Source organism: Hyperolius riggenbachi, chromosome 4 (assembly GCF_040937935.1).
Source record: "Hyperolius riggenbachi isolate aHypRig1 chromosome 4, aHypRig1.pri, whole genome shotgun sequence".
Classification (NCBI taxonomy): Eukaryota; Metazoa; Chordata; class Amphibia; order Anura; family Hyperoliidae; genus Hyperolius; species Hyperolius riggenbachi.
The window spans coordinates 227829076-227849138 of NC_090649.1; the positions used below are offsets into that span (position 1 = coordinate 227829076).

General features: G+C 44.1%; 1 protein-coding gene across 2 annotated transcripts in view; it reads left to right on the forward strand.

Moving 5' to 3' along the window:
- The window catches only part of PRIM2 (DNA primase subunit 2), a 297272-nt gene that overhangs the window by 234069 nt on the left and 43140 nt on the right, over positions 1-20063 (forward strand). For both annotated transcript variants that reach the window (XM_068281428.1, XM_068281429.1), the window contains exons 11-12: positions 15771-15897; positions 19456-19538. In XM_068281428.1, the coding sequence (XP_068137529.1) occupies positions 15771-15897; positions 19456-19538 (210 nt within the window). The remainder of the gene's footprint in view (positions 1-15770; positions 15898-19455; positions 19539-20063) is intronic.

Here is a 20063-nt window from a genome sequence, read left to right on the forward strand (position 1 = left end):
GCATTAAGCTGGAGTTGAGCAAGACGGTATGTCTCTGAATACCTCAATTCCTTGGGCTGCTTCTGTCCTGTGTCATGTGATCAATAAACACTAATGTCCCAGTACCACTGGCAGCCTTGCATGCCCAAGCCATCACACTGCCTTCACTGTGTTTTACAGATGATGTGGTATGCTGTGGATAATGAGCTGTTTCACACTTTCTCCATACTTTTTTCTTGGCATCATTCTGGTAGAGGTTGATCTTGGTTTCATCTGTCCAAAGAATGTTTTTCCAGACCTCCGATGGCTTTTTTTTAGATGTTCTTTAGCAATGTCCAATATAGCCTTTCTATTCTTGGGCCATATGAGTGTCTTGCTCCTTGCAGTGCACACTCTGCACTCTTATGGCTGGTAGATGGAATGCTGAACACATTGTGATGTTAATACACAAATTTCCACTGACCTTGAAAGAGAAAGAAGTTGAGACAAACAAAGCCAGAATCCATTGATCAGTTAGCTATCATCTTGTCCTGGAGGCTTCAATTGTATCAGTTATTTTGCTCCCTGGGTTGGTGAATATTTGTATGTCAGGAGAATATTTTGCTCATCACTGGGAGGAATAGAGTTCCTGTACATTATTTATAGTATACATGATTGGGACCAATTAGTCATGTGACCACAACTGTAATGAAGGCTCTAATTTCTCCATTCAAATTGTTTTTCATTTCACTGCTGATATTGTACAAAGACAGGGGTGAGTCAACAATTGACCTTTTTTTTTATTGTTGGCAGCTTATTTGCTTTAACTTTTAGTGCCTATTTTCTACTGTAGGGCACATTCACACCATAAATGTTGTCCAAGAGTTCTGCAGCATGTTACATTGCAGCCACGTGCCCCAAAAAGGTTTGCTCAGGTGCTCACCCTGTTACTCCTATCAGTGCACTGCATGGTGCAGCTCTGGCAAATATTTGAGTTGTGTGCATTGCTTTGTTTTTGACCCCATTTAGTATAAATAAGCAAGGCTGGTATGACCATGTGTAATACAACTCATTGCTATGCAGTCATAAGCAGGGCTGTGGAGTCGGTCCAAAAATCCACCGACTCCTCAGTTTAGGATTCCACCGACTCCACGACTCCGACTCCTCTAATTTGCATATTACAATTTTGTTGATTAAAAGTATGTAACATGAAATTCGTCTCTTAACTGCCAACGCTTAGGAATTTTACAAGACAACTGAAGTGAGAAGGATATGTAGACTACTATATTTATTCCCTTTAGACTAAAACTAGTCCTTGGTAAGAGTACTTGTAAAAGGTACAACCGGAACAAAGAACATCTATCAAGTGTGGGTGCATGTAAGAATGTGAGGAGATTGTAAACAGACAACACCTCTGTGTTCAATGTGCACAGCATTCTCAGTGGATTCCCTGCAGCTCTGTGGGGAGTGCATATGTAGAGTATAGTACTACTGTGTAACAAAGTAAACCAGAGACAGATGAAATTAAAGTTTTATACATACCTGGGGCTTCCTCCAGCCGCCTTCAGGATAATCAGTCCCTCGTTGTCCTCCTCCACCACCTGGATCTTCTGCTATGAGTCCAGGTACTTGAGCCAGTCAAGCGTAGTGCGCATGCACACACTCCGCCGCCAGGAGCATACTACACCTGTGCAGCACTATTGCGCAGGTGCAGAACGCTCCTGGCTGGAGGAGCGGCACGTGGCTGGACTGCGCTGACTGGCTGAATTACCAGGACTCATAGCAGAAGATCCGGGTGGTGGAGGACAGTGAGGGACTGATTAGCCTGAAGGGGGCTGGAGGAAGCCCCAGGTATGTATAAAACTTTACTTTTCATCCGTCTAAGTTACCCTTTAATTTGTAATCACCAAACCAAATTTTAATAACATATCAAATTATTTTATTTCATCAGCAAAGGGAGTGCATACATTTGCATAAATCAGCATCAATGCAGAATTATTTCCATCTCGTTGACCATCTCTATTAGTGACACAGCTACACATCAGGCTTTATTCTTACAGCATAGATGTTATTTAGTATATATAAGAGATTCCTGTGTACACCTCATATATACAGTCACAATCTGACCTTAAAAATACGGGGACTGCTTTATTGAAGCAGCACAAGTAACTAATTTTGATTGGTTTATTTCATTTTTGTGGACTAAGCACAGCTATTACTGTATATATACTGTATATATACATTATTTTTAATGACTATTATCTGAGAAAAAGAACATTTTATCATATTTTCTATTTTAATTACAGTTACAAATTCATTAGGAGTCGGAGTCGGTGCATTTTTTCCCGACTCCGACTCCAGGCACCCAAAATTGCCCGACTCCACGACTCCGACTCCACGACTCCGACTCCGACTCCACAGCCCTGGTCATAAGCAACAAAAAAAAGTTCATAAACGCTCTGTACCCTCAAACATCATACCAGTCTGCAGGATCAGGTGAGCCAAGCCATAACGGAAATGATGAACAAAAAAAGGATCCGCAGACCAGAGCAGGTTGAAGTAAAAAGGCTAATAAATTTATTCGAAAAATCCACAGACAGTGCAATAAAATCACAGGATCAACTCGCGCGTATCGGGCCTACCATCTCAGAATCAGAATCAGAATAGTTTCTGCCCTTAATCGTAGTTAAAAGTGAACCTGTCCAAGGAGGAATTTATATGGAGCCAGGGAGGAGAAAACTCCACTCCCGGAGACATGCAAACCACTCCTTAAAGGGATACACATCCTCAGTAAATCCAATACAGGAATACTATAATAACATTGAAAATCGCATATAAAAAGATGTAAAAATGTTACCACTGAATTTTACATTATATGTGAGCCGGAAAGAGAAGAACACCAATAACAAACAATACAATCCAATTAAAGAGCATGACACTAATTGCATTTGAAAAAATGAACGATCGCTTAGTATGTGTAAACCAAGCTTAAATCCCACTTTTTATTTAGACCCTGTGGTGTGCGAGTGCCCATTCTGTTAATCCAGAAAGCTTCACGTTCCAGCAACAATCTTTGAATATCACACCCTCTGATTGGACAAGCCACCTGCTCCACCCCCTGAAAACTAAAAGAGGACAAATCACCCCTATGCTCAGTTTCAAAATGTTTTGAAACAGCGGACTTACGGAAAGTATTCCAATTGGTACCACAATAATGTTCCGCTATACGCGCTCTCAAGTGGCGAGTGGTGCACCCCACATATTGGATACGACATGTTAAACAAGATATGACATATATTGTGCATTTAGCATTGCAGTTTACATATTGTTTGATGGGAAAACTCTTGTTGTGTACAAAAGAGAATATTGAGTTACCCCTTTTGTGACACTGACAATATTTACATGTGGAAAAACCACAGGGGTAAGAACCCACTGTGGCCAACCACGTAGGAGTACGAGAGATGGAAGGAGACCGAAAAAGACTGGGTGAGAGAATGGACCCTAAAGTTTGGGCCCTTCTGGCAGAGAAACGACAGCCTCTGTCCAAAATTGTTTTGAGTTTTGTGTCCGGGTGCAGCACTGGAATGTACTTTTTGACATTATCAGTAATTTTATTAAACTCCAGGCTGTAGCCGGTAACCAAAGTTACCTGATCCTCCTCGGCCTCATTCCAAACTCTGGTTTTCAATAATTCTGAACGTGGTCTCCTGGTACCTTTCTGACGTCCCACCTCCAATTTTCTCTTAGTGTACCCCCTTTGTCTGAGTCTAGTTTCCACTAAACTGCACTCTTGCTCAAGATCCTTTGGATCTGAGCAATTCCGTGCAGCCCTAGTGAATTCTCCTGTGGGGATAGCATTTATCGTGTGTCTGGGGTGGCACGAACTAGCAAGCAGAATGGAATTGCCTGCTGTGGATTTCCGAAAAGTGCTTGTGGAGACTGACTGTGATGAAAAGTTCCCAGTAAGGGTAAGGTCCAAATAATCAATTTTGACCGGATCTGAACTCATAGTAAATTTCAAATTAAGACTATTGTTATTAACATAGCTCAAATTCCCCCAGGAGAGCAGGAGGACCCCCCACACCAAAAGCAAATCGTCTATAAACCTTCCATACCAAATGATATGGGAGGCATAGGGGTTATCATCTCCAAAGATGCGGAGCTCCTCCCACCACCCCATATAGAGGTGCGCTAGGGAGGGGGAAAGTTTAGCCCCCATAAAAGCTCCGCATCTTTGGAGATAAAACCCCGAGTCAAACATAAAATAATTGTGTGTGAGGAGGTACTCCACAGCTCTCCCAGGAAAATCTGTAAAGGAGTATCGAAGAGGAATATTTGCAGAGGTGAAAATCCATGGCCTCTAAAGCTAGGCCGTGTGGGATGGAAGAATAGAGTGATGTGACATCCATAGTCACCCACATAAACCCCTCCTCCCACACAAAACCATCAAAACTCGAGAGAACATGGCGCGTGTCCTGCATCCACCCACTCCCCCAGACGCTCCCCCACGGAGCCAATCCCAGCCACAATTGGCCGGCCCGGGGGGGGAACGTCCGGTTTGTGGATCTTCGGGAGGTGGTGGAAGACAGGCACAACCGGGTGCAATGGACATAAATACTCAGATATTCGTTTAGTTAAAACACCCGTGCTGTGCCCGAAGTCCAGCAACACCCGAAGATCCCAAAGGAAGTCCTGTGTGGGATCCCGGAGCAAGGGCCGATGCACAGCCACATTCCCTAACTGCCTAAGGGCCTCTGCTCGATAGTCCAGGGCATCCTGGACAACGACCAAACCTCCTTTATCAGCCGAGCGTATAACAATGTTAGTGTTACTCTCAAGTGCAGTTAAAGCTTGTCACTCAGAGACTGAGAGGTCGGACGGAGACCTGGACGCCCTGGACAATTAAGTCAATTCCTTTTCAACAAGGTCCTGAAATAAATCCATCTCAGGAGACCTAGCATTAACAGGGTAGAAAGATGGATTCGAAATAGTAATAGGAACCACCTGCTGCAAACCCACCCCTTCGGAAGTTACCTCGTCCAGGTCCCGTAACGCACAGAGAGTCCTAATGTCCCGGAACGAGGAAACATCCTCAATGCATTTCGGGGACAAGGACTGTGAGCCACGGGATCCCATGGAGTCAGAATCATCCGATAAAAAATGCTTTCTCACTACTAGGTTTCTCACAAATTTGTTGAGATCCAAAATAGTGTGAAACAGGTCAAAGTGACAAAAAGGAGCAAAAGATAAACCCCTGGACAAAAGATTGATCTGATCAGAGGAAAGAATATGGCTAGAGAGATTAACAACATTGTGGGTAGGGGGGTTGGGGGCCCCTAATAAGGATTCAGATTTTCTATGTTTGCGCCCCGCTCGCCGGGTGCGGTTTTTTTTTGTGTTCGTTTCTTTGGTTTGGTCGTTCTCCTGGGTGTTCTGTAATAAGACATGGGTGGAATAGGGACACCTGATGTCTGGAGTACTGTAGGAACCCCCGGTGCATGGGAATTGATAGGGAAAATAGTTTGTAAATTAGAGCGATGCGTTTCTGACACTTCCGAAGTGTCAGACTGAGATCCTAGATTTGTAAGCGTAGAGAGAGAAGGCAAAGCCAGCACTGCAGTTAGGGTTCTTTAATTGTTGAAAGCTTAAAACACTCACAGTTGTGTAGTAGCCAGATGTACAAGCAGGTTAAGTGGGCGCCAGGTCTGAAGTCCCCTGCGGACGACCGTTTCGCGCCGAATGCGCTTGTTCACCGCTGAGGGGAAGTTGGGGCGGGCTGCCTCGACGTGGGTTAATATCCGCGTCACGGCGGCACTTCCGCCTTCGTCAGCCAGCCACGCCCCCCTTGCTAAGTCACACCATGACGCTCACTCATCCCGCAAGCAGGACAGAAAGCGTCCATATTTCCGGCAACAGTGCGTACGCCCACAGGCACGCCCAGCCGCGTCATCCAGCGCACAGCCAATCAGCCCAGGGGTGCGCACCATATGACTGCTGTTAGTAAACAGCAGGTCATGTGCGCATACTGAGGGAGTGCGTACTATATTAGAGGCACATAAATAGACAGCATAACCCAGGGCTGAAGGAGGCAGGCGGTGGAGGCAGGGACAGGAACGCCCGCGGGCGCAACACAAAGTGTCGGAGTGGCTAGACATAAAAGCAAATACCAGAAGGTATATATGCAGTAAGGAACATAAAAGGGGAGGGAGAGGAGTAGGGAGGGAAACAGGACGGTTGTACAATAGACCGCATACCAACCGCAGAGAGGACGAGAACGTGTATGGAGGCAAAGTCATGCGCACACGCGCGGCACGGAATGTAACTCCCGGCCGCGCGGGTACACAGACAGAGTGACAGAATAAAGGGGGAAGGGAGGGAGAAGCGAGCCAGCAAGAAACAGTAGAGGGCAGAACCAAGGAGCAAAGCCCCGCAAGTGTGTCAGGATTATGGCAAAGGGGGAGAAAATCAACAGCAAAGCATCATTTAAGCTCATTCTTCCAGAAAGCAGGCTAATTCATTTTTATCGTTCAATCCAAGAGGGCCAAGGGCATTAGTTTGTATAATCCACCGAGCTTCATGTTGTAATAAGGTTCGCTCCCTGTCTCCTCCTCGGTGTGCGAAGGATATGTTCTCCAAGGCAAAAAATCTAAGGCAGTGAGCATTTCTCCTATGGCACTGAGCCATGTGTGTTACTAGTCTAGTAGACTTATCCTTGGATAAGGGGATCCTCCCCTTTTATGTTCCTTACTGCATATATACCTTCTGGTATTTGCTTTTATGTCTAGCCACTCCGACACTTTGTGTTGCGCCCGCGGGCGTTCCTGTCCCTGCCTCCACCGCCTGCCTCCTTCAGCCCTGGGTTATGCTGTCTATTTATGTGCCTCTAATATAGTACGCACTCCCTCAGTATGCGCACATGACCTGCTATTTACTAACAGCAGTCATATGGTGCGCACCCCTGGGCTGATTGGCTGTGCGCTGGATGACGCGGCTGGGCGTGCCTGTGGGCGTACGCACTGTTGCCGGAAATATGGACGCTTTCTGTCCTGCTTGCGGGATGAGTGAGCGTCATGGTGTGACTTAGCAACGGGGGCGTGGCTGGCTGACGAAGGCGGAAGTGCCGCCGTGACGCGGATATTAACCCACGTCGAGGCAGCCCGCCCCAACTTCCCCTCAGCGGTGAACAAGCGCATTCGGCGCGAAACGGTCGTCCGCAGGGGACTTCAGACCTGGCGCCCACTTAACCTGCTTGTACATCTGGCTACTACACAACTGTGAGTGTTTTAAGCTTTCAACAATTAAAGAACCCTAACTGCAGTGCTGGCTTTGCCTTCTCTCTCTACGCTTACAAGTATATTGCTTCTTTCCTGCCGGAGCACGCAGCCAAAGAGGGCCTTGCATCCACACAGTTGCTATACAGTATAGCCCAGCCCAGCCCCCTGTTGCATCCTCCGTTGAGTGCTGGAATCCCGCTTTCCTTTGTTTGCACTGACATTTGTACTCATTCCGAGCACCTCCGTGATGCTTACAGAAGAGGCAAGTCCAGAAACGGCGGCCTCTGGGGCTGAAGGCGTGGACGTCATAGCAGAGGGGAGAGCGGATCTGGAGGGCTTTTTTTCCAACCTTAGCTCTGCCACCACTCCCCACAACAAAACAGTGGGCGCCAGGGTTTTGGAACTTAAACTTTGGAGGGAGAGAGAGAGAGAGGTGAAACTTTTCTGGACCGCAGCCACATTGCAGAGATACGAGGACGACAAGATCGCAGCCCGAGGGTTCAGACACTATCGGGAGCCCTCGGAGTACAGGGAGGATAAACAGTTCGTCGAGGAGTGGGAAGAAGAGCACGTCAATCACGCCAGAAGGCTTCAAGCCATTGTACTAGCCAGGACAGAAAGAGAGCACAAGCTAGTGACTGAGGAGATTGTGAATATCAAAGCACAGCTCGGCTCTATATTACCACCTGACGACCTACAAAAAAGCCTGAAAACGATCAGCGACAAGTTGGTACCGGTGCAGAACGAAATCAAGGAGAGGAAGCTACGCAAGTTGCTAAGGGACAAGGGAGATTTCGCGACTGGAAAAATCTTCACGTGGAATACTACACGTAACATAGGGCAACCACGTAAGAACAGGAAGCCTAGAGGTTACTGGACCACCGACTCTGCCTCTGACACTAGCGGGGACGACAAGAATAAGAGAAGACCCATTAAGTCCACACCCAAACCAAGTAAGCCATCTATACCTGGGGTCGCACAAACCTTTGGAGAAAACGCACAACCATGTGCATTGGTCCCTTTAGACGCAGGTTGCGCAGGGGAGGACGGAAGCACCACAGGAAGGCCCCAGAAACAGGTCTCCTGGAGAGATGGCCGCTCCTGGAGGGCGAGACGCAGGGGCAAGAGGCAGAGAACACAGGAATAAAGGATGCCCTAGAATTGGAAATAGTTAACATCGCAGGCATCGAGATCACGGAAGATTGCAAAAGTCTGTTACAAAAAGGACTAAACTATTCAATTACCAGAAAGTTTGATCCTGTACAGTTTGAAATTGATTTATATAAAGGGGTAAGACAGCTGAATATCAGACACTTTTTTGCACGCAAAGAGAGCCTGCAGGACAATACCAAGATGGGAATTGGCCCACTGGGCTTTATTGCCCCTAGTCGTGAGAGGGACCCCTCAAACACTGAAGATTGTACCCTCAAGACTTTATTAGATCTACTGGAGGAAAACGAGAATCAAATTAAAGATCCTATTCCTCCAGCAGAGGATCCTGTCTCCTTTAGACCCTGTAAATCTATTGTACCTTTTCCAACCACTCCAGGCTCTAGTATCGACAGCTTTTATAGAATTGTCTTAAAAGAGACCAAAGCCTTGGTCTATCGAGAGGAATCCAACAATCTCACTCAAGGGGAACTCTCCGCTCTGAAATGGCTAAGAACAAGGGACGACTTGATCCTAAAGCAGGCAGATAAGGGGGGTAACCTCGTTCTGATGAATAGAACACAGTACGAAGAGGAAGCAATGAGCCAACTCCTGGATGTAAATGTATACCAACCGTTGGATAGTAATCCGACGTGGAAATATGTAACTGCGTTACGATCTTTACTCCGTAGGGGGGTAGAGGCAGGTTTCCTGACCAAGAAAATGGGGGAACAGCTACTACCTAAACACTCGAGATTCCCAGTATGGTACATGTTGCCAAAAATACACAAATCCAGGACCAGACCACCGGGACGTCCGATAGTCTCCGGTATCGGGTCGATTACCGAGAGACTGTCAAAGTACCTCGACCATCTCCTCAGACCGCTGCTGTCATTGGTGCCGTCGCACCTTGCTGACACCATCGACGTCCTCGACGGCGTCGGTGACCTCGACTGGTGCAGGGGCGACAGGTTGGCCACAATTGATGTGGTCAGCTTGTATAGCAGGATACCACACGAAGACGGTATCGCGGCGGTCGAATCGTTCCTCAAGCGTGGTACACGCTCAGATGAGCATTGTGACTACATCTGCGACTGCCTACGATTTGTGCTTACCCACAACTCTTTCTTATTCAGAGAGAGGTGGTACCAGCAAGTGTCTGGCACCGCCATGGGAACGGCGGTGGCCTGCACGTACGCGAATCTCTTCCTGGCTCGCTGGGAGGAGATTTGCGTGCACGGCGATGCCAATCCGTACCGTGGGTGCTTGCGGAGATGGTCGAGGTACGTGGATGACGTCCTGGTGTTCTGGTCGAGTACTGAGCAGGACTTCTCCCTCTTTATTGATTATCTGAACGACAACCAAGTCAATATGAGGTTCACGGCAGAAATTGACCCATGCCACATCAGTTTCCTCGACCTGGAACTTGCCGTCCAGCATGATAAACTAGTAACCAGAGGTTACCGCAAGAGTACAGCTACTAATTCAATACTGCATAGAAAGAGTTTTCACCCCCCTTGGGTGATGAAGTCTATACCCTACGGGCAGTTCTTACGCCTCCGCAGAAATAACAGTGAGGTCTCTCAATACTTAGAGCAGGCAGAGGAGCTCAAGGCACGTCTGCAGTATCGAGGTTATGATTCGACACTATTGGAAGAGGCAAAAAACAGGGCCCTCTCCAGATCCAGAAGCGATCTGATTAGGAGGCGACGTCGACACTCTGCACAAAAAGAGGGTCCCAATATCACCACCAGACAAGTGTTTGCCTTTGACTATTCACCCATGGCCACCACCATCAAAGGAATAAGAAGAATAGAAACAAACATATTAACATATTGTGACGGTATATAATTAGGGCCATAGGCACCTAAATGAACGGTATTGTGTGACATGCTGGAAGGATCCATAGATAAGTAGCGTGGAATGGACAATTGGGATGGCATAACATCATACGTGGGCAATCTGGGGGAATCATAGTGGTGTGATAAGTTCCAACACTCCATGTTGTAATGGCTGTGATCCGGTATACATAAAGGCAGTAGAGTTAGGTATAACGTTCTGTGATATAGTATAAGGGTACACAGTTTCATCAGCATGGGGGGCAGTCCCTTGAATAGGTGCCAAGGAAGGGGCAAATGTTGTTGTAAAGGCACCCGATAAGACAGGCATTGGTATATTAGTCCCATGTGGACGCTTTGGCACAGCACCCAAACATTGTGGTGCTACAGAGTAAGCAGCCGACATATTAGACATATGGTGCAAATCACTCACCCCCTTAATAGAATTGCTGGATTGCAGAGGACCAGGAACAGAGAGGGAGTCCGCGGTGGGAAGAGTGCTGTAACGCTCCCTAGCACGTTGAAAGATCTCCTCCGCTGTTAGCTGTGACAATGGCGGTGAGCCTGGAGAACTGTGTGCGGCTGGAGCATGAGACGCCGATCTCCTCTGCTCACAGGCAGCTGCCGCGACGTCACTTCCTGTGGTGCGCTCCATCAGAGTCCCCGCACATCGAGCAAAAGGTTCCTGTACAGGATTACCCCCACCACTGGCCGGTGTTCCGACGTGATAACCTACACGTCGAATTTACCTACATCCACTATCAAACGTATACCAGGAGGGTTAGGGGTTAGGGTTGGGGGAGGGGAAGGGATAGTAAAAGTCTATGGGATGTAGGTTAGTTCGACGTGTAGGATAAAGTGTTGGAGCACCGGCAGCTCGAACCGGGAGGACGCCACGCCATGCAAAGCCTCACAGACGGTCGGTGCACTCTCCAGTAAGCCCTCAATGACGACATGGGAGGCCTCAGTACCCAGTTCCGCCATGCCCAATATTGCAGAGGGAGAAGAAGCTGGCTGCATAGCTGCTATGCAGTGCCATGCACTTTATAGTGTAAATAACACCATAAGGTGGCCACTAGTGATCCAATTTCTAGCGAAAAAAATCATTTCCACGATCAGTTTATCCTGATTGGAAGTGAAATATCGTAGTACATCGTTCACTACACCTTCAACGAACTAATCTTTGCTTCCTACATATCACAACCGACAAAAAAAATCACCACGGTTTTTATAATCATACGTAATTGAATGTGCCTATCAACGAAGATTATTTACATCCAATCACATCAGATCAGGATTATCTGATTGCTGAAACGATTTTTCCCTAGAAATGTGACTATTAGTGGACACCTTAATCCAAATCGGCTTTATTGGTAGGACCAATGAATATCCTCAGCCTAGCTCCACATAGTCCCTTATATATTGATACATTTTTCAGTGGGCACATGTATTTGTCACATGACTCCATTTATAAGGGTGCACCACCCTTATCATTCTGCACCAGTTCATTCATTTCAGAACATGCCCTGCCAATGAAAAGCTACCTGTCCCATTTATTATGAATTGTTTGTCTTGTATCTGTTTTGTGTTGAAGAAAATAGATTCCTGAAAACATTTTCAATTTTCAAACTTTTTTTTACTTAATAGTAAATGTAGTTTGCATCTCTACTATTGCACATTTAAATGGCTTCTTGCTGGCATAAAGGGTGTTCTATGACTGAACGCATGAAAGTGGAAGATTGACTGCTCCTTCCAACTACACTAGCGTCTTGTAACAGACGAGTTTATTCTCCTGTTGTTTATTCAGTGCCTTTGCTGGCTGTAAATTATATATTCATAAGCATGGTAGTATCCCATCTGTTTCTGCCGAGTACGGCTGTTCTGTTCTGGGGATAATTATTTGTACAGCACATCTCATTAGATTACTGAATAATTTTGGTTCATGGCAGAAGCAAGTAAGATCTGCAGTAAAGGTTGACTGCTCAAAGGCAAAGCCAGACGTTTTATGGGTGACAACTTCACTTCTAAGCTCACAAGCTGACCAGCCACTCACTTAATATGAAGATTAATTTTCTTGAACTCTCCACCACTGAAAAGTTGCCTTCCCTGCTCCACTTAACATGCAAATACAAAGGCTTATGATAATTTAAAGTATAATATATTGAACGACTGAGCAGGAATAATTCCTCTGTTATGTCACTGTTTTTGCAAGCAGTCTGCGAGCTTCTGATTTAAAATGGCATTAAGGTATTATGAATTTCATGTCTCGCTAATATGATAGCTGGATAAACAAAATGTCATCACTATCTAGTAATACGCTGAATTACTGTGGCGGACTGTGGAGAAAGAGCTAAACTGTTTTTGTTTTTGAATATCAGAAATCTGTGACGAGGGAAAAATGTTATTTCTTAGCAGCTGTCCCAGGCTTGGGTTGTGCTCAGCACTGTAAACACTTGGAAATGTATTCCCTTCCATTTAGGAATAAATAATGCAGAATGAAAGTTTTTGATCAGTATCCATCAATTTGCAGATGGTGCTCATGGCTTGAAAGCACTTTACATATCATAGCACTTTCTGGATAATTTGCTTTCCAGTTAACCCAGTATTCACATCAGCTCTCTGTGATATACAATGCTTGTTATATTTGTAGAAACACTATCTGTGTCTTTCAGGTTTGTCTCAAAGGGTGATGCCACACATTTAGTGATTATGCCAGAAATTGGCTTATAGGAATTGGTAGCCATAGAAAGAAGTGAAAACGCTTATGTTAATCTCTGCTTTCTGTGGAAGTTTTGCTACCAAGTTAAATTTACCAACTTAAAGGGACTCCGAGCAGTGCAGAAACTATGGAAAGATGCATATCATTTTAAAGCTCTCTTTCTCCTCTTCCCAATGATATATAAACCACCGCCCTACGCCTTTTAGTTTTCGCTATTTTCGCGATTGAAATTGCTGCGGCCGCGATTATTTCAATCGCGAAAATAGAGAAAACTCAAAGGCGTAGGGCAGCGATTTAGGTGTCGCCAGAAAGAGGAGAAAGAGAGCTTTAAAATGATATCCATCTTTCCATAGTTACATTGTATTACACAGGACGACACTTTCCCCAGTGTCAGCAGCTCCATTCAGCAGAATGTAACTGCTGACTTTAGGAAAAAGTCACCCTGTGTAATACAATGTAACTATGGAAAGATGGATATCATTTTAAAGCTCTCTTTCTCCTCTTTCTGGCGACACCTAAATTGTCGCCCTAGCCTTTTAGTTTTCTCTATTTTCGCGATTGAAATCGCGGCCGCTGCAATTTCAATCGCGAAAATAGCGAAAACTAAAAGGTGTAGGGCGGCAGTTTATATATCATTGGAAAGAGGAGAAAGAGAGCTTTAAAATGATATGCATCTTTCCATAGTTTCTGCACTGCTCGGAGTCCCTTTAAAGAGACACTGAAGCCTCTTAAAATCCCACTTTTTATTCAACATTTAATTTCAGCACTATCAGCCCTGCTAAAACGCTGCATCCTTGCGGCAGAAAGCCGTCTACAAACCCCCTAAATACTGGGGCAAAAATCCACGACTTTCTTGGCCGTGAATTTTGCTGCCCGGGAAGGCAGAGCTTTGAGCTGCAGCTCTGCCTCCATTAGCGTCAATTTCCCATGGATCTCCGCCTCTCCCCTGCCCCTTTCAGTGAAGGAAGACTTAGAGGGGCGGGAATTGACGCGAGTAGAGGCAGAGCTACATCCCTAAGCTCTGCCTCTACTAGGAATCGATCCCCGCATTTAGCCCAGGGTATTTAGGGGGTTTGTAAAGAGCTTTCTGCTACGGGGATGTGGCGTTTTAGCAGGGCTTATAGTCCTGAAGTTAAATGTTGAATAAAAAGTGGGATTTTAGGAGACTTCAGAGTCTCTTTAAAAGACTATTGCAAAAAATTATAGAATTTAAAAAACACACATATAAATATACATTTCTCCTAGAGAAAAATGCACTTTAATTTTTTTTCCTATGTTACTGTCACTTACAGTAAGCAGTGAAAATCTAACAGATCTGACGGTTTTGGGTCTAGTCTATCTCCTCATGGGTGATTCTCAATTATTTCTTTATTGTAAGTGACCACAACATAGGAAAAATAATTTATGATGCATTTTACTCTGGGAGAAATGTACACTTTGTGTCCAAGCAGAGTAAACTAGTTGTAGAGTTAACTAGGTCATATCATAAGGTGTTTATACACTAATAGATGGCCACCAGAGCGACCATCCCTGTTTAGAGAGAGGTCTATTAGCTGCCCACACACTGTACACAGATTTTCTATAGATTTCAGCATGAATCACAAATGCACTGCATGCTGTATTTTTGGTGTGCCTAATTTGCCATCCCTGGCAGTATGATTATTTCTGGATGTAAGGGTCTTTTCTGAACGTTTCCAACCCTAAAACCAGAAAAAAAAAATGCCGCCAGAGTCTCTGTAGCAGCCCCTGCTCTCACTCACCTCCCTGGGCTCCAGTGCTGCAATTTCACCACCGTCCTCCGGGTGGTGTTGTAACTCTGTAGTGAGATCATTGATGGCAATCTCACCAGAGTGATTCAGAGCCTCAGTGGGGAGGTAGTAGAATGGCTTCCTGCATCTGTATCCCCCAGGAGGTGAGTAAAACCGCCTGCTGCGCTCCATGGCTCTGCATTTAGCTCCTGGCGGCTAGCCCAAGCTTAGCTCTGGGTTACCGCCAGGGAGGTTAAATGTAGGTCTTGATGAGAATGCAAAAATTGCATACCAGTACACAAAAAACCCACATTTTGACATGCACTTTGCATTTTACAATTTTACAAATCCAGGAATCATTCAACCGGTATTTCGTACATCATTTTAGAGAGATGTTGCAGCAGTTTTAGATTGTTTACGTTACTTTAGTACAGGCATGGGCAAACTCGGCCCGCCAGCTGTTAAGAACTACAAGTCCCACAATGCATTTGCCTTTGAGTCATGACTGTGGCTGTAAGACTCCTGCAATGCATTGTGGGACTTGTAGTTCTTTAACAGCTGGAGGGCCAAGTTTGCCCATGCCTGCTTTAGTAGGATACATTTACTTGGATAGCCAGGAATCCTTCAAATAAAGTTTTCAGAAGTTTATAAAATCCTTTCCTTTTGGACATACTGGAAGGACAGCTTGGGAGAAGTCGCACTAGTCCATAGTTGGTAGTTTCATATACTGGAGAGAAGGGGTAGTGACAAAGCACAGGTAGAGCATGAGTGATGCACAGGTGACCACTCCCAATAGTACAACAACCTACTGTAGATACTCTACCTCACAGGTTTCTGGGTGAGGTTCAGGAGTTGTGTCCAGGACTTTCTAGCTGAAAATGATTGCACTTACTTGGTTTTAAATCTGTGAAAGTCTTTATTCTACCTGCATTGTCTCAGTCCTGTGATAGATGCAGAGATAGGGACTTCTGAAATTAAGTGTTGTGAGGCATGCTTTTTATGTATTTAGTATCCTCTAGCAAATAATAATTTGATATTTACATTGTCTAGCATAAAGACACTAAAGAAAAGTATTTGTTTTCAGTTTGACAAAGGATATGCTTATTCCATTCGCCACAACTATGGAAAGGAAGGGAAGAGGGTTGACTATACGCCATACAGTTGCATGAAAATTATTTTGTCAAATCCACCAAGCCAAGGAGATTATCATGGTAAGTCATTTCATGAAATATACCAGTATATTTTTACACCCTTCCTGCTCAGGATTACCTCTGATCATACTCTGGGTTTAGTATTCAACTAAACTGTTTAATTATTATGGTAACATCTTTTGGCAACAAGATTAGAAAAAGAGACCTGTCCATCAAATTTAACCTCTCGGTAATTTTAGTACCCTTATCCAGGTGGAGCAAAATTCTCTAGGGGGAAATTTCTCCCCAGCTGGACTACAAAGGACCATCATCCTGTACATAGGGAATATACAGTTGTGCTCATAACTTTACAAGCCCTGGCAGAAAAAATAAGGAACCCATGGATAATAATGCTGAAACACCTCTTAATTTATATTGAAATTATAATAAACTATGAGATATCTCAAAATAATGAAATTGTTAAAACCAAACTACTAAGAAATTCTGAGATTGTCAAAAATTGGCATACCCTTAGTTGTTAATGCTGTGTACCCTCCCTCTTTTTTCCTTTTAGCATCAGTGTCAGCTTGTAGTCTTTATTTGATAGTTGAGAGTGATGGATTTAACTTTCTCAGATGGTAACACTGCCCATTTTTCTTGGCAAAATGCTCCAGTTCCTGTGTGAATTGCACATTTGAGATCAATCCAAAGTGGCTCAAAGCTTATAAGGACAGTAGACTGTAAAGGCCACTCCAAAAGCTTTACTTTTTTTCCTGCTTTCTTGGCACCAACTTTAACCAGACCCACCTCCATGCTTTGCAGTAGGGATAGTGTACTTTTCGTCATAGTCTTTGTTAACTCCTCTGCAAACATATTGTCTGTGTTTGTTAACATAAATTGTGGTCTGATCACTCCAGATTACTTTTTACAGGAGTGTTGATGCTTGTCTAGGTGCTGTTTGGCATATTTTAAGCAGGCTATTTTGTTACCTTTGGCATACCATGGCTTACTTCAGGTAGTTCGACCATACAGTCCATTATTATTCAAATGCCTCCTTATTGTGCATCTCGAAAAATCCACAATTCTCTTCTGTTAAGAAGCCTAGTTGTCAACTGAAGTTATTTGTGGCTTTTTTTTTTTGCATCCCGAGCAATTCTCCTGGCAATTCTGGCTGAAATTTCGTAGGTATAACTGACCGTGGTAGTGTGTCAACCCTCAGTTAACTTCAATTTAATCTGCCATTTACTTCCCCAGATACATTCAGCACATATAGCATTCGCATACACTATATTAGAAAATATTAAACTTTTTCTGTTTCAATATTTTTATTGAGAATATATCAAATACAATGAGATTAGTAATTTATTTTCTTCTTTTTTCAAATAAGATATTCTCTTGCTTACTGCTATTCATCAAACAATGAGAGTCCAATTTTTCGCAGTAAAGATGCGGTTCCGTCAATGCAAATTTCCGTTGATTTCACATTTAGCCAGTTGAATAAACTGTTGGTAAAGTAACCAGCTGCCGGTTAATTAATTAATTAGCATGATTTATTTACATAGAAAGTCTAAATTGAAGCTCATCTATTATTAGCAGTTGAGATTATCTCAGTTGTTTACATAAGAAAGAAAATAGCAAGAGTTCCATTATATGCCCGATGTTATGAGGCATTCATTACACACAGGAAAGGACTAAAATTTTGCAGAATCTGGTAAACATAATTGATCACCTCACAAGAGGAATCTCAGATCATATTCCAGTACAATTGGTATTAGAACTAGGCTCAAAAATTTTGAGGAACCTTTGCTTTTGAGAACTTGATAATAGAATATAACCGTCCAATGACCCTTTAAAGAGAACCAGAGATGATCTAAAGAAAAGATTTTATACATACCTGGGGCTTCCTCCAGCCCCATACGCACGGATCGCTCCCACGACGCCATCCACCGCTGCCCGCCTGCCGTCGGAGCCAGTCTAGCGTAGGGGAAGTGCGATCTTTGCATATCTCTGCAGCAGCCGCTGGAGAGATACGTAGAGGGCGCACTTCTCCTGCGTAGCCTGGCTCTGATGACAGTGACGGGAGCCGGTTCTCGTAGTTGCGGGCTGCGGTGGATGGCGGCGTGGGAGCGATCCGTGCGTATGGGGCTGGAGGAAGCCCCAGGTATGTATAACATCTTTTCTTTAGATCATCTCTGGTTCCCTTTAAGCCTCATTGATGAAAATGCAACTGACCTGTAGTTGCCTAAGAGATCACCCATATTTTGAGTATATATATATATGGATTTTAGAATTCTGCTAGAACTTTGGTTATCTGCATTTACACTGTATTGGACTCTCGGTTTAACTTTGTTTTTGACTTAACTTGAATTTTTTTATTGTAGCTTTGGATTTTGCTAGCGGTTTTCATTGCAGTTGATTCCTTTGTGGCTTATTGGGGTTATTTTGTCAGGAAGTAAGAGATGTTTTCAGTAAGGAGGTATAAAACGGTATAGTGCTTTCATGTTAAAGAGGATCTGTAACATCAAAAGATCCCCTGGGGGGTACTCACCTCGGGTGAGGGAAGCTTCTGGATCCTAATGAGGCTTCCCACGTCGTCCTCCGTCCCTCAGGGGTCTCGCTGCAGCCCTCTGTGAAAGATGACGTCAATATTTACCTTCCCGGCTCCTGCGCAGGCGCTCTGACGGCTGTCGGCTCCGAACTACACGGAAATACCCGATCACCGTCGGGTCTGCTCTACTGCGCAGGCGCAAGTTTCTGGCGCCTGCGCAGTAGAGTGGACCCGACTGAGATCGGGTATTTCCGTGTAGTTCGGAGCGGAAAGCAGCCACAGCGCCCCCGCTGGAGCCAGCAAAGGTAAATATTGAACTGACAGTCGGCACAGTCGCCGGCTGTTCGGAGGGCTGCAGCGAGACCCCTGTGGGACAGAGGACCGCGTGGGAAGCCTCATTAGGATCCGGAGGCTTCCCCTACCCGAGGTGAGTACCCCCCAGGGGAGGTTTTTGAGGTTACAGAGTCTCTTTAAGGAAACAGGTATAAAACTGAAGTGCATTTGTGAAACTTAAAACAAAAGAAAATCTTGATTTCCAAACCAAAAAACAATACAGAGGATCCCCTACTTACAAACGGGTTTCATTCCAAGAGGTTGTTTGAAAGTTGAATATGTTTGAGAGTTGAGTCCTGTGTTAAACATTGAGATGCGTGGTTAAATAATTTATTTTCTAACAACTTTGGATTTAGACATAAAGTATAAACATGTTTTGGTTTTTGTCAATGTGCTTTTAAATAGTGTTTTAGCAATTTGTAAGAGTTTATACAATACAGTAATATTTAACAACAAAATATGTAATAAAAAACGTTATCCACTTTGCTTGTATCTCTGAAGCATTGTAACTTGAATCATTTGAAAGTAGGGGATTGTCTATAGACTTGTTCCTCTTGTAACGCTCCAAGAAAATGTTTAATCTTAATTGCTCTGAGGCACATAAAAAAACAACAACAGTTTTTGAGGGGAAAATATAGCAGTCTCTAGCCTGGAGAGTTTGTTTTTATTTATCATCATTACGTTTTATACTGTTAATCAGGTAATCAGTATCATCAATGATATCGTATCTTTCATTTAAAATATTTCTTTTTTCTTAGGGTGTCCTTTTAGGCACAGTGATCCAGAACTTTTGAAACAGAAGTTACAGTCATTTAAAATATCTTCCACAGGCATAAATCAGGTAAGTTTAACATGTCTTTTCTTTTTTTTAGTGAATGTTGTAACTGCAAGCGTAAAAATTAAACACACATTGTCGGCAAAGGTAGCAGAAGTTATAATAGAGCAACATAAAAAAAAATATTTAAAAACAGACAACCCATTCCACAAAATACAAGTTTTGTTGCTTAGCCATGCCCACCCTTTTGACAAACTAGCATAGCAGTTTCCTTGTCTTTGCAAAGACTGCTAACAGATTTTGTCATATGTTGTAAGGGGGCATCTCTTAAGTCTGGTACACACCATGCAATTTCCCGTCAGATAGATGGGTGGAATAGATAATTTCCAACAGGTCTGATATGAGTTCCGATAGTTTTTCTGATCGATTTGCATAGAAGTAATCTGAAAATCGATCACAAAAATGATTGGAAATTGGATCTGTCGGAAATTACTATGTTTTTCAGACTGTAAGACACCTCTGACCATAAGAAGCACCTAGGTTTAGAGGACAGAGGATATATATATATATAATATACTAAGCCTGGTGCAT